General features: G+C 36.6%; 1 protein-coding gene and 1 pseudogene across 5 annotated transcripts in view; one reads left to right on the top strand and one right to left on the bottom strand.

Annotated features, from left to right (window-relative positions):
* Positions 1–1,006: 1,006 nt before the first annotated feature.
* CNTLN (centlein) overlaps positions 1,007–15,396 on the top strand; it is a 255,799-nt gene continuing 241,409 nt past the window's right edge. For 3 of the 5 annotated variants that reach the window (XM_006918350.3, XM_015594533.2, XM_015594531.2), the window contains exons 1-2: positions 1,098–1,495; positions 8,132–8,220. In XM_006918350.3, coding sequence (XP_006918412.1) covers positions 1,136–1,495; positions 8,132–8,220 — 449 coding nt within the window. In that variant the 5' untranslated portion in view covers positions 1,098–1,135. Of the gene's footprint in view, positions 1,496–8,131; positions 8,221–15,396 lie in introns of all 5 variants that reach the window. The other 2 variants (XM_025051403.1, XM_006918351.3) reach the window with 2 other exon arrangements.
* LOC112485090 lies at positions 14,281–14,398 on the bottom strand (annotated as a pseudogene).

Genomic DNA, 15,396 nt, shown 5'->3' with positions numbered 1-15,396 from the left:
CTAGATTAAGCCACAGAGCAGTAATTTTGATTAAATGAAGAAGTCATCGGTTAAAACTGTTACCTTCCTACTTCTACAGTCCTCTTTGACCCATGTCAGTATGAGTATTCTGGAAGTATTCTGGAATCCTTTCTCCAGAAGAGAGAGTCTAGCTTTTCATGGAACTCTACTGCTAGCTCAGTGTGTCTCCTTACTAAATTCATCACTAGTAGAACGTGTTATAATTAAAAAGAAAGAGAACATTGCCTATTCGAAGTTTATAAAACAGGAAAGAAGAAAATGGAAAAAAAAAAGATGAAGGATAAAGAAAGCTTGTCTTGTTTCCTTAACCACAATCTATTTCAAATTGATACAAGGACCCAAACTGTCAGGCACCACGGGTCACACTTTCTCTGATATTCAGCCAACACACAAGCAGCTGACAAAAATTCAAAGAAAATCATGACTCTTGCAAAACAAAAGACAAAGGGTTGTAATTCAAATGGGAAACCTGCCTGACAGTCCCAGCGCAGCCCAAGGCTTCCTACATCTCCTTGACATCAGTCAGCTGGATGTCAGCTGTAAGGTAAAGCAGTTTTGCTAAGGGGTGTGAAGAAAACACTTAAGTGTAAAACTTACTCCCTGATCCTCAAGGAGCTTACAACAGCGCTAGAGAGATTAGCTGTGTAACTAACACTCCAGGGCGGTCAATGAAACGTGACAAACGAGTTGGCAGGGGTCTTGAAGGCGAGGAATTCACAGTTAGGGATCATTTGGAGTTAGGGGCTTGTCAAGGAAGGCTTTAAGAGGTGGGATATTAGCCAGGCTCTAAGTGTCGGGAAAGGTTTTACAGTGGAGGGAGGAGGTGGCGTTGCCGGATACTCCGGCAGGGAACGCGGGGGGGGGCGCGTGGGGCGGAAAGCCTAACCCCTGGGGCCGAAAGCCTAACCCCCGGGGCCATGGCGCGTGCGCAGTGCATCGCTCGCGCCGAGCGCGCGGCCCGCGGGAAGCCGGCCTGGACCAGCGAGCGCTAGACCCCGCGCGCCAAGGCGGGAAAAGGCTCGCGCATGCGCGGCTCGGAGCTTCGGGCTTGCCAGGATGGGGAAGGAGAGGTGGGGTTTCCTAGAGGGAACTTGACCCGTTAGCAGTCGCGGCCATGGCGGCTCGCTCGCAGCCCTCACTGCAACCTCCGCTCCCAGCGCGACGTTTGGGGCCCGGGTCCCCAAGTGTTGGGCGGGGAGCTGCGGTATACGCAGTGAGCAGTGAGACCTTGGATCTTGCCGACGCAGCGAGGGAGGGCGCCATGGACAAAAGCGATATAGCTTGGCGGGTCGAAGAAGGGTCAGGGGGTCTGCGACGGCCAGAGTGGGCAGCTCCGGCTCAGGCTCCCCTCCTCAGCGCGCCCATGGGGTCCGAACGGCTAGAGGGCATTTCGGTAGAGGAGGCGAAGGTGACCCGGACGCAGCTGCTGGAGGAAGAGCTGAGCACCCTAAAGGAGGAGCTGGCCCTGTGTCAGGTATCGAGGACTCTGGCCTCCGGCCTTTCCCCTCCACAGCGGGGCCGGGGCCGGGGTCGGTGGGGATGTGCTCCCCTCTCCCTTCGGCTGCGTAGCTGCGCAGGTTTGGGTCCCACCCGACCCCGCCCGCCGGCGCTCCCTCCCGGCTCCCACACGCATCCCGACCCGCTGCTCTGTGCTGGAGGGACAGTAGCGCCGGGCTACCCGACCTCGGGCTCTCGCCCTTATCTGGACACCGGTCGTGCAGAATTCACCTCGGCTCCCAGGGTTTGATTTTCTTCACTTAGATACCGCCAAAACACGCAGTCGTGCCCCCCTTCCCCCAATAGTCCAAATTCTCGGTCATGTTTTTTTTCAGCAGGAGTAGAGTGCAGTTAACGAGTTGAAATGTTGAACAGGAAAGTTTAAACACTTTTATTAAAATAAAACCCACCGATGAAGGAACCTGTTTTTAATTTTCAAACCCACATTGCCCTGTTCTGAAGTCAACTTAAGTCAAACTTAAAGTTGTAAACAGACCAAAAATTTCTAGGGCGTCTTGGGCCGGGAATTTTAATACACAATAGATGATACTTATTAACCAACTACAGCAATTCATCATCTTTGAGTGAGAAATCTCATTTTCATGTCATTCACTACGTCAGTTGCATCAACATTACTTTCCTGTTATTTGTAGAGTTTGTGTATATTAAGATAGCTTGAGTGTGCTCATTTTCAGAGAGATGTGATTTCCTTTAGTTTTGCGTAATTGCCACCACTTCTTTGATTTTACCAGAACCTGTAGACAGGGTTGGGGGATTCAATATTGGGAATTCACTCGACAGTATATCTTTGAGTAACTCTGTCTTTAAGGTGGAATCAATTAGGAACTGCTAAACACCAAGGTATCTTTATGAACAGTATCAGTTTAGATTCAGAAAAATCCGTGAAATTCGTTCTCTCATAGTTTGTTCTATTGGATTATTTTGCCCCTTTTGTAGGTCCTTGCTAATTGAGTCAAGGCTGTAAAAACAGGACAATCTTGTTGAAATTGAATATGGCTTTGCTTCAACAAATTGAGACACTATGTGGCTGCCCTTTTTTCCTTTTGCTGTTTTCTGTTCTTCAGTGGTTAAGGAGCAAAGAGATAAATAAAAGATACTAATGAAATAAAGCATTTTGTCCTTTGCACACCTAACCCTTGGGTAGTTTAAAAATTTAAAATCATGATAAAGGCCTTTGTTACTTTGAGAGGCCTTAAGGTGCTATTTGCCCATATCTTCTACACTTTTCCCCCAAACCCCTCACTCTGTATTTCCCATAGTTATGCCCTTAGGAACTAAGATTTTACTTTCTATGACTGACTTGATTATGGAAATCAGTCTGTCTGAAATAGCCCCCTCCCCCAAATCCATTCACTATTATATTCTTTAAAAATGTGGCTTCAAACATGGTGTTGGCCTTGACCTTGGACATATGTAGAATAGGAAGATGAATGAAGTACACTAGGCAGTTGTAAGAATAGAGTTGATCATAATTAGCCTAGAACAATGGTTCTTGAGATTTTTGTAATACTGACACTTAGACGATCATAGGCATTCCAGTAATGTGAGACTAAATTGGTGGTATCCCATGCTATAAAACTTCAGTCCAACCATACTCCTGCTTTTGGGAAAACATGGGAAACAATAATGAACTCCAGATTGTTATGTAAAAAAGTTCATAAGTAATTAAACATTCACTTTTACGTTGTTTTATTTGTTCTTCCGCTACTTATTCACCTAGATATTACAGTACCCAAGAATACATAGTGTTAACCCTATATTTTTCAAACCTTTCGAAAATTGCAACCCAAAATAAATTTATTCTGCATTTGAACCTAGTAAGTATACACAACATACACATACATATAATTTCAGAAAGAATATTTACTCTGTTATTAACTGATATTTTCTTTTAAATTCTGTTCTTTAAGAAAATGCAGCTCAGATCTACTAAATGAATTTCACAACCCATTAATGGCTCAAATCTATGGTTTGGGAAAAAGAACCCTGCTAATCAGTCTCTGTTCATAAATAGTAGCTTCATTTAGGTTAGTCGGTTTTTTTCCACATTTAACTTAATAGGAATTTAATTGTATATACTTGGAGAAAAAGTTTGAGTGATTCCATGTACCAGTCCACTCAATGGGAATGATTTAGAATAAGTATGTAATAGAAAACAATCTCAGTTCCAAGTATTTCTCTTAATCTGAGCATCTTAGCCTACTATATAAGATTGTATATTTAATTAAAGTGATTTTCATATGGTCCCAGATTAGCAAGCAACATACATGTAATGCTTAGCTGAAGAAAACATGATTAATGTTTTACTGAGGGTAGGATGTTAGCTTAAAAATGTAATTTTTTCCTAAGTAACATTTAAGGGTACTTCAATGGGTAATTTTAAGTCTGTGACATTTATGCTGTATTCATTGATTTAGGACCTAACTTCACCATACTCTTAGTTTTGATTATGTATTATAAGAATGTGTTCTATTTGTGACAAAGGATAATGAGGGTATGGGTATGTGCAGTTTTATTACCCCTTGTAGAATACCAGATAAGAAGTAATGTATGTGTAATATATATACACACATACATGTATATTTATGTGTATCTATATACACGCTTATATATATATGTTTGTCTCAAAGCTTATTTCCTTTTCTTAGTAGCAGTCAATATTTACTAAACCTATAAATTGATTTCAGGAAAAAATTATTTAGGACATTTAAATGAAATTTATGTTCATTCCAACTTTAGTGATTAAACTAATTTTCATGAAACATGGATGTTGGAATTAAGAATATACGACCAGAGAACTCAGGCAGTTATATTTTTTGTTAGACATCTAGGTGTGTTGTAACCTTGTTCAGTCATTCACAAAGAAAAAAATAATTTGGGAACATATACAATTAGAATCCTTATCACTGTTAGTAGCTGTATTCTAATAGATGAATATTTTTGTGCAGTTATTTTTCATTATTTATTGAGTGGCTGCTTTATTACATACTTTGTAATTAAAGTATGTAATACTTTCATTCTTTGCCCTGAGTTCTGATAGGCAAATTATTTGTTTAAATATAGGAAATAGTTTTCATATATTTGTTGAATTCATTCTTCTAGTACAGGTCAATTGGGGTCCTGGTATGTTGCCAGAGACTAAACTAGGTGATGGAAAAGTAGGTACCCAGGGAAAAAAGACAATTTTGGGTGTCTGTGTCTCTAAAGAGGAAATTTATTTCCATGCTAGCTGATAAGTGAAAGTCAAAGCTAATCCACAGCAAAGATAATTTAGACCCAAATCTCTTAGCATTTAGTCAACTCATTCATAGGCTGAGTTTAAAAAACTTTGTGATAAGGAATAGGGTTTTTAAATATAAATTTGAAGTTATTTGATTTTGTGCAGAAGTTCTGTAGTAATAATAAAGAATTTTATAATAAGTAATTTTAAGGTTTTTATTAAAATTTTTAAAGGAAGCTTCCAAAGGAAGGGAAAATATGGGAAAATATAAAGAATAGGATTGGCAATGGTTAGTTTCCTTGTTTTAATGATGTCTGGAATAGTCTTGGAACTGGTTTTGTGTTTTGGGGGGCCTTTTTGTATATGAAAGAAGATCTTTTTAGTAAATAGAGATATAAGCCTCATTGAAGATGATATAGCATTTAAATAACTAAGACACTCACAAAATCTAATACATAGAATAGTCTCATGACACATGCACAGCATTTTATTGCACACAAAATAACTTTTTATTTTTCAAATCAGATGTCATGCGTTTGAGTATTTTTAGGTGAGAAATAAAATCTAAATACTGTTGCTGACCATAAATATGAAAAAAAATTAATAACTGGAGTTTAAACTGAAGAAATTTGGAAATTAGAAAAGTTCTTCCCAAAATGACTTCTGAGTATAAATTGTAATTATCAATTAGTAACAGTAGAGTGTTTCTGGAAGAGTCTTTTCCTTTGGAGGAGGCTTTTTTCTCAGTCCTCTATGATAAAAACAGCTTAAGGAAAATTTGTTTTTACTTTCTCTTTGGTGGAGTTTGAAGAGGAGATGTGAAATAATCATTAACCATAACAACAACACAAAGAAAAAGATAAAAATATATATTAAGATGTAAAAATTTTTTTATTGGATATTTATTGATTTCTTACTATGTCCCTTTCACTGTGGTAGAGTTGAGTTCTTTATAAGTAAGTCATACTTACTTAAGCTGAAATAATTTAGTTATTTTGTAAGTGTTGGAAACCTACTCTTGTTTTTACATTTTTATGTTAACCTTTCCTGTTTCGTATTTTAGGTAGAAAAGTTGAGATGAAGATATATGTCAACCTTTGCTATTCTTTTGGAAGCAAGCTATAAGATAAATTTATAGACAGTATTGGTTTCAAGAGATTTTGTAATTTCATCAGCATACTTTTAAAAATAGAGATGTTAGGGCACATACTGTTGCATTAGCTTACTTTTCCCAATCTTCATTGCCTTTCAAGCAGGTTATGACATATGATTTGTATATTGACATTTCTTGTCATTAACTCAAATCATTTTAATACCCAAATGCTGAATTCTTACTTTTAAAGGGATAAAGTAAAGCGTGATATATAAGAATGGTTAGGTAAAGTAGGTAGTATTCACCAATACTCAGGCTGTCAAGCCTTTAATGAACAAAATAGATCAAAGATTTGAGCATTAAAAAAATGAAAACAAAACTTTAGAAGTATGGGGAAATATATTTCTAATCTTGGCGTAGAGAAAAACCTTTCTAATTGGTACACAAAATCCATAAGCCATAATAGAAAAGATGGATAAATTTGAATAAATCAAATTAATAACACCTTTCTCCCAAAAAACTTCATTGTAAGTAAAGCTAAATAAGCAACAACATACTGGGAAAAGTATTTGTAACACAATTGGTAGACATAAATCTAATTTAAGATTTCCAGCAATACTTCTTATATTTTTTGGCAGAACATAGTTACATAGCCCATAGGCAAGAGAGGCCAGTCTTTTAATAGAGCAGAAAAAAGCCAGAATAGTTTCTGTTACTAACAGAAAGAGGAGGATGGATGATGGAGACAGCTACAAATAGAACTATCTGCCACACAAGTAAACTCAAATGAACAACCAGATATAGTGTTTTAAAATGAAATGTGCTAAATATATATATATATATATATATATATATATGATATGATAAGGGGTTACCAGAGACTTGTAGGTTTTGGTAGCTTTACATATAATAGGGAGGACTTCTTGAAGAGGTGACATTTAAGCAAAGACCTGAATGAAGTGATAGAATCTACATGAAAATCTGGTGGATGGTACATGTATGAAGGCTCTGATATAGATAGAGCAAGAAAGTCATTGTGAAAAAGATGGGGGTGGGGGGGAGTGATAGATGAGGTTGGACTGGTGTGTTTGGGACCAGATAATATTGGGTGTTGTCATGTCCTTGGTAAAGAGTGGATTATTTTCTTAATCTGACAGGAACTCATTTGAGGATTTCAGGCTATAAGGAGGCTAGGCTAGGAGACCACTGTGGGGAGTTAGGCAGGAGATGGACTTGACTTGGATGAAGGTGATGGTGATAGAGGTGTTGAGAAGTGGTTAGAGTTGGGATATATTTTGTAGGTGAGGCCAATGGGATTTACTGATGGTTTGGATACGAAATGTGAGGAGAAGAGAGCAATGGAGATCGACTCCTAAGTTTTAGGCCTTTGAACAGATGAGTAGTTGGTTGTATCATATTCTGAGACACAGAGGGACAGGTTTGTGAGGGGATAGGAAATCAAAAATTTTATTGTGGATAAATTAAATCTGAGATACCTAAGAGGCATTCAGATGGAATTATTGACTAGGCAGTTGGAGATCAAGGGTAGAGGAAACGGTTTAAGAGAGAAGTGTAAGAGTCATCGGTATGTAAATAAAAGCATGGGGTTAAATAAGGTCACCTAGGGCAGTGATTCTCAACCCTGTATGCACAGAATCACTTTCGGAACTTTTAAAAAATACTTGAACCTCATCTGAAACTAATTAAATCAGAATCTCTAGATTGTCACTATTTTTTTAAAAAAAACTCCCTTAAAGTGATTCCTAGTAGTCACCTGGAGTTGATAACAACTGATCTGGGCATTAAGGACTGAAACTGTCCATTGTTCATTGGATTAGGCTGCATAGAGGACCTTGAAAAGTAATTTTAGCATACTGGTGGGGAGGGAGATCTGCCTGGAGGAGGTTATAGAGTGAATGGGTGATGAGGAAGTGGAGACAGTGATTATAAGCAGCTCTTTCAAGGAATTTTGCTAAAAAGGGGGCTGGAAATTGAAGCAGCAGCTAAAGCACAGTTAGAGAAAATTTACCTTGATATTGAGCATTTCAACATCTACATCCTCAAATTTGAATGGTAGGAATAGTTAAAGTGAATGTGGTTACCAGTTTAATAACTTTTTAAAATAAATCTTTTGTGCTATAACTTTTCAAAAATTTATTTTCTAGTTATAGAACTAGGGATCAAGTAATTTTGCTTTTTAACTTTTTAATTTAATGTAGTGTCTTGTCCTCTATTACAACTACAAAGCATGCATTTAAAATACCTTTTCCTTCTTTAAGGTTGATAAAGAATTTGTATGGTCTTTGTGGAAACGTCTTCAGGTGACAAATCCAGATATCACACAAGCAGTCAGTTTGGTTGTAGAAAGGTAAGCTCTCAAGTTATCGTCTCATGAGTATTTGATTTGTTGAATTTATTTCTGTTTGTTATTAAAATTAAAACTTGGCACTAATCCCTTAAAGCAGGGATCCCCCAGCTGATACTGGTCTGTTGCCTGTTGGGAACCGAGCCACACAGCAGAACTTGAGTGGTGAGCAGTTGAGCAAAACTTCACCTATATTTGCAGCTGCTCCCCAGCGCTCGCATCACTGCTTCAGCTCCACCTCAGATCCTCAGGTGTTAGATTCTCATAGGAGCACGGGTCTCTGGTGCCAAAAAGTTTGGGGACTGCTGCCTTACAGAGGTGTTTGATTTCCAAATGGATGTGAAGCATGATAAAATTATTGAATTTATTTCTGTGGATACCAGTTCACCAGATAGTACAGCTAGATAGGCCATATTTCCTGCTCATATTCTGGCATATTTGGGAAATTTGCAGATAAGAGATAAAACTGTAACTTTGTGTGTGTGTGTGTGTGTGTGTGTGTGTGTGTGTGTGTCTGTGTCTGTCTGTCTGTCTTGAGCTGTTACAGCTCACTTTTAAAAATTGGGGAAGTCCCTGTTTGGCTTCTTACTCAGAGATTGCTCTTATTAGCAATTTCCTATACATGATCCTTCCTAGATATGGCTCAGTTTTCCCCTAAGATAATTGCAGTGTTTACTTGAAAGCCTGGAATGACCTTGCCAGAGTAGAGCGAGTGGTCTGGGGTTGGTTGAGGAATTTCACTTAGCACTCTGTATTATCCTGAAGGGGATGCCCAGTCATTTAACTATAGATTATTGGGCCTCTCCTTGGTCATTAGAAACAGTGGAGTGATGCTAACTACTTATCAGATATTTGGTATACAGTAGTCCCATGACACTTAGCACAGCAATTAAAACACTTGCTTTCCTATTAAATGGATTTTATTACATTTCCTAAATGAGAAGCTAAGCATATGGATGCCTTTTTTATTTTCTTTATTAGAATCATGATTATATAATCTGAATATCATTTTTTGATTACTTAAACTCTGTTCACCTTTGGAGTCTCTTGCCTTGGGATCACTCCAATAGTGTCTGGAATTTGACTTTTTAAAATCTTCAATACATCCCTATGTCTTAATATTACCATCCTTGGTTATCTTAAGCTCTTAAAATAGTGTAATTAGTTTCTCCTCATATTGCTTGTATGTCTAATTTCTCAATCAGTTTTTCCCTTTTGATGATCAGAATTAAGTCTTTTGTTGAAGTACCCTTGTTACTTCCTCAGTCATTCTTGAGATGAAATGTGATCACTCTGTCTCACTCTTGTTTTTCAGCATCCTGGCTTTCAGAAAAATATAATTTTGGGACTTCAGTTGTCGTTTCTGTGATTCTTTCTTTGTCCTTTTCTCTTCTATTTGTATATATTTTTAAACTTTATAATTTGTTATTTTTAAAAACTTTCTAAAAGTTATCTTTAATTTTCACTTTCTTCTTGGTTGAGATAGCAAATATTAAAATATTGTTAGGTTATCATTTTTATCCTTTAAGATTTGTTTTTCATATTCTATGATATACATTTGTTTATATAAAAATATACATATATACAATTTATAAATAAATACATTTATTGGGAGTAGGAACTCAAAAGCCTTTTTTTATGATAAGGTATATAATGGAATATTTTGGAGGTTACTACTTTTCAGTAATGATTCTCAAAATTTTTGTGTGAATAAGATATATTTGGATAATTTGGTAAAATGCATATCTCAAACATTCTTCCGTATATTGCATTGTGTGTTCACTACCCAAGTCAAATCTCCTTCGTCACCATATTTGACTCCCTTTACCCCTTGCTACCTACCTCCTCTTTTTTTTTTCCCTTTGGTAACCACCATACTGTTGTCTGTATCTATGAGTTTTTGTTTATTTGTCTTGTTTATTTGTTGCTTTTAGTTTTATATCCTACATATGAGTGAAATCGTAGGGTTCTTGACTTTTTCCATCTGATTTATTTCGCTTAGCATGATATTCTCAAGATCCATCCTTGTTGTTGCAGAGGTATCTTTTTAAAATAAGCTTTCCAGGTAATACTGTTGTTTTAGTCTATAGATCACACTGTGAGATACTTTGGAATTTGAGTTGACTTTTGAAATCAGAAACCTGTAAGTGGCATTTATAATTTTATAATTATGTAAATATTTATTTCCTAAAGAACCATGGAGTATATTTGGAATTGTTGAGAAAGGAAAATGTTATGCCATTTAGTTTATGTCTGTCAAAAAAGGATATTTTCACTGTCAAAGTTGAATAGACTATAGTTTTGTATGGTCTATTAATTATCCAAATTATATTACCTTTAAGTCTGTTTAATATTTGTGCCTTGCTCTTCCTGGAAAACATTTTTTTACCCCTGAAATTTGTAATTGTCCTTCTTTTCTGCTTTTCTTTTTTTATCATAAAGAATAGTTCAGATATTTGTATATTGGCTAAAGACATTCTTCCCTAGGCCTTTTGGCTTTTGAATTTTGACCAGTTGCTTTCTAAACCTACTCAAAACTGTCAACCTAGGATTTTGTTCATTGTATTGTTGAATTAGTGCCACAGTTCTAGGATCCCACATTTCTTTTCTATTTTTGTTGGATTATATTTTCAATTTTTTTTCTCAGAAAGCATGCATAAGTGGTCTACTTTCTGATTCCTTACATGCCTGCAAATGTCTTTCTTTTGTCCTTATACTTGATTGATACTTTAGCAGAACATAACATTTTATATCCATGTAATTTCCCTCAGATTTTTCAAAGTATAGCTCTATTTTTTTTTTCTTTTCCATTTTTCTTTCTTTCTTTCTTTCTTTCTTTCTTTCTTTCTTTCTTTCTTTCTTTCTTTCTTTCTTTCTTTCTTTCTTTCTCTCTCTCTCTCTCTCTCTCTCTCTCTCTCTCTCTCTCTCCATATAGTCGTGCTACCAAGTATATGTGTGATTCTGGTATAAGTGTGATTCTTATTTTTCTCATTTTATGTGATTCTGGTATAAGTGTGATTCTTATTTTTCTCATTTTATGTGAGCTTGTAAAATTTCAACATCATCTCTTAATCTGGGTCTTTTAAAAATTTATCCTTCTCAGACTATGGTGGGCCCTTTCACTCTCAAGACTTAAAGTTTTCTTTTGATTGAGGAAATGTTCTTTTATATTTTTTCTTCATTATATTCTTTCTTTTGGCATTCTATTAGAGGTTGACCTGTTTTTTTCTTATATTTTCCATCTTTTATACAATCTCCTGAATTGGCTTCTTGATGCAGGACAGGGCAGATTCCCCCAAATAGGGGGAACTCAAGCCTTGCACCGAGAGAGAGTTCTTGGCTATGCTCAAGAAATTCATATGCACACCAAAGTTAGTCAGAAGGAAAGTTTGTTAGAAAAAGGTTAATGTCACCCCTGGGGTGATGTGAAATCTGGAGTCGCCCCAGCAGTTTGGAGGAGGAGGAAGAGAAGGAAGAAGAGGACGATGACAACGGTGATGTTGTGTGTTGTCCCTTGGTTCTTCCCTGCTGACTCAGCAAAGAATTACAGGTCAGTGAGATTTAGAAGAAGTAAGATCTATTGAAAGTATGTTTTAGGAGAGGGGCCATGCTAAGGAAGGCTATAGAATTTAAGAGATGAAGAGATTAGATAGTACGCCCCAAAGGGAGGAGCAGGTTTCCAGCCAGAAATGTCGTAACAACACAGAGATGGGAAGGTCCATTCATATTTGGGCCATGAGGGGAGATCCTAGATGATCCCTGTGTGAGGTCACCTTGTCAGTTGGCTGCTATATAATGCTTTGTCTACTGCTCATGTGCTTACCCAGAATTCAGTCCGTTATAGATTCATGAACTTCTAGGCATAGTCATGATATTATAATCATGGTATAGCAAGGCTAAAGTTATGGGCAGTACTTCCTGTGCATGTGTTTGTAGCTGGTTTAACCAGCGGCTTTTATGGCCTTTATTTTATTTATTTTTTAATTAATTAATTAATTAATTATTTTTTAATGGTGACATTGGTTAATGAAATCCATTAAGTTTCAGCTCTACATTTTAACAGTAAGGCATATATATTTACACTGTGTGTTCACCTCCCATAGTTAGATTTCTTTCTATCACCACATATTTAACCTCTTTACCCCGTCTACCTCCCCCTTCCCCTCTGGTTACCACTAGTCTATTGTCTAAGTCCATGAGTGTCTGTTTGTCCTGTTCATTTGTTGCTTTTAGGTTTATAGCTCACATATAAGTGATATCGTGTGATTTTCAACTTTTTCTGTCTGGCTTATTTCGCTTAGCATGATTATCTCGAGGTCCATCCATGTCGCAAATGGCAGTATTTCATCTCTTCTTATTGCTGACTTTTATGGCTTTCGGGCTCTAGGATTTGAGATAATTTATAACCCTAAAAGGGAGGTGTTCCTGGGAGGTACTTAAGGAAGATCTTCAAGGGAGGTTTTTATGGTTACAGAGCTGGGCCTGTCACTCACGCCTAACTACCTAACAGTTAACTCTCCATAGACAGAGCATGGTAGAGTGAGAGAGCCTAAGAGAGACTCCAAGTGAAAGAAAAGGTAGATTTTTAACAGTGAGAAGGACAGAGAAAAAGACACTGAGAGGGATCCTGAGTGTTCGGGGAATTCAGTTTACATATCATTCTTAGTTTCTGTGAATTACAGTTTAAAGACTTTGTTTACCCATGTTCCTTTGATGGTATGGACATACAGTGTGAAAGGGTAAGAGTACCATAGCATGAAAAGGTAAGAATATGTGAAAGGCCTGCTGGCAGTTCCCAGCCTTTGATCCTTCTGTTCCCCATGGTTTTAGCCGTAGGGAATGAATGATTTTTATTTTGTGTAGGATGTGACTTAAAGACTCAGTTTTTCTGTTTTCCGATCGTGGTGTGGGGAAATGGTTTGTTAGCAATCCCAGCAGAAATCTCCTTTGTTCTGCAGGTATCCTCCTGGTCTGACTGTAGGGCTGATCAGCATATTGGAGTCTGAATATAGCTTGATTTAATATTTTAGTTCTCTTGTCTCCTCCCTACATTATTCTTACTTTTTCCATCAATAAATAGATTTTTTTCTATTTGCTCTATTTCATTATTTGAATTTTTAAATTTAGAAACCAAGTCTTTTAAGAAATTTCTTATTTCATTTTTTTTTAAAGCAGTCTTATTTAAAAGAATAACTTTTTAATCTTTCTGATTATAATTTACGTTTTTTTTTTTTCTGTTTCTTGTATTATCTTTGTTTTCTGCTGGGTAACTTCTCTCTATTCTTAGGTTTTTCTTTAATGATGATGGTTTTCTTCAAGTGCATGATGATTCTTTACTGACTGTTCATATTTTTGTACGAAGGTCTGTATTGCTCAAAGTAGTTATGTTGCTCATAATAGGTTCACTTTACATTTTTGTATATCTTTTCTAGAAGGCTCCTCCTGTGAATGGAAGGATTGACTGGACTTTTTGTTAAAAATAAAAATAGGGGGTGGGGGAGAATTTACAAAAAGGAAGCTTTCCCGAAGAATGGAGTATGACAGATAGACTTCACTGTAAAGAAGGAAAGTTAGGCTCTTAAGTCATTTCCTTTCTGACTGTATTGTTTGCCCCAACAGTTATAGTAGGGATCTTTGTTAAGCAGATAGTTGTTTTGAAAGTAATGTGCTGCAGGCAAATTATGCAAGTAGCTCTTCTGAACTTGGGTGAGTGGGAAGACCAGCTTTCTGGTAAATGGTTCCTTAATCAGTTATCTTGATTCCTGGGGCTTCTGCTCTCTATATTTCCTAAGAAGATACTTAGAAGATCTCTGGGCCTCTTAGGAAAAACAGCTCCTTTTCTACTATAGACATCATTTGGGTTTTGAATTATGAGATTTCTCCTCAGAATTCGTCCCTGAGCCCATTCTTCTATCTTTCAGATATTTGTTAAGTTTATGGTTTATTTTGGACCCCTTTTCTTTGTTTTCTTTCTTTTTTTTTTTAGTTGAGGCAACCCTTGGTTGACCTCACAGATTGCAAGGATCTTGTCAGCTTACAATCTCTTATTTTTTATTTTTTTCACTCCTACAGCACCTAGTCTTCCTACGTAGTCTCCCATTCAAGTACTAACCAGGCCCGACCCTGCTTAACTTCCGAGATCAGACGAGATCGGGGTTGTTCAGGGTGCATGGCCATAGACTCTTTTTCTGGTTTTACATGCTCATAGGGATTTAGTTAAGGCAGTGTGATTGAGGATGTCATTGTCACGTTGTCAGTTTATCCTCAAGAGGGAATATAATATTTTTAGGTTATAATGTATTCCAGTATTTTGATATATCGTATTTATATTTAACCAGTGCTTTAAGGTTATTTTATTTTTTAAAAATTATATAATGATGCTTTAAGGTTATTTTATTTTTTAAAAAATTATATAATGATGCTGTGATTAATGGCATTGTGGATGAAGCTTTGCCTGAATCACTGATTTCAGTCGGTGGTGCTATTATTGACATAGTGGACGGAAGCTGGAATTGCTAAACATCTTGAAATGAATAGGATAATCCTGCTCAATTAAAGAGTTTTACTACTCCAAATGTCAATAGTATCATTTTGGAAAAACACTGGCCTTAACCATAATTCTTTATTTTTTAGACCTTTTGGTACTATATTAATGTTCTTATAAGTTTTTTGGTGGGATATCTGTATACAGAAGTTTGTATGCATGTGTTTTAGTTAGATGCAAAGGCAGAGAGAATATACTAATGAACTCCCATGTTTACTTATCACCCAGCTTGAATAATTATCAACACATGACCAATCTTGTTTCATCTAGAAACTTCTACTTCTTCTGCTCTTCTGCTTCCTCTACCACCAATGGATTATTTTGAAGCAAGTTCCAGACATCATGATATTTTACCTACAATTACATTTAGTGTTTATAGTCAACTTTTATTATTCACAGCAGTTATGTTTTATAAAGTCATTGCGAACACTGAATTAGCAAACACTGAACCATGGCTCCTACGGTGAATAAAAGATTAGATTTCTGTGTGCCTCCAGTCACAACAGTTTTGTCAGTTGATCAATATGTAACTTTGTTTTATGGGTGGTTTCCATTTAAGAATATTTAATTTAATATGTATTGATTTATATTGAACTCATGACCAATAGCATTATAACTCATGCTCTAACAAAGCC

This window comes from Pteropus alecto, unplaced genomic scaffold (assembly GCF_000325575.1).
Source record: "Pteropus alecto unplaced genomic scaffold, ASM32557v1 scaffold95, whole genome shotgun sequence".
In the NCBI taxonomy this organism is placed as follows: domain Eukaryota; kingdom Metazoa; phylum Chordata; class Mammalia; order Chiroptera; family Pteropodidae; genus Pteropus; species Pteropus alecto.
The sequence above is the reverse complement of the archived record's forward strand: the minus strand, read 5'-3'. Positions and strand labels throughout refer to the sequence as shown.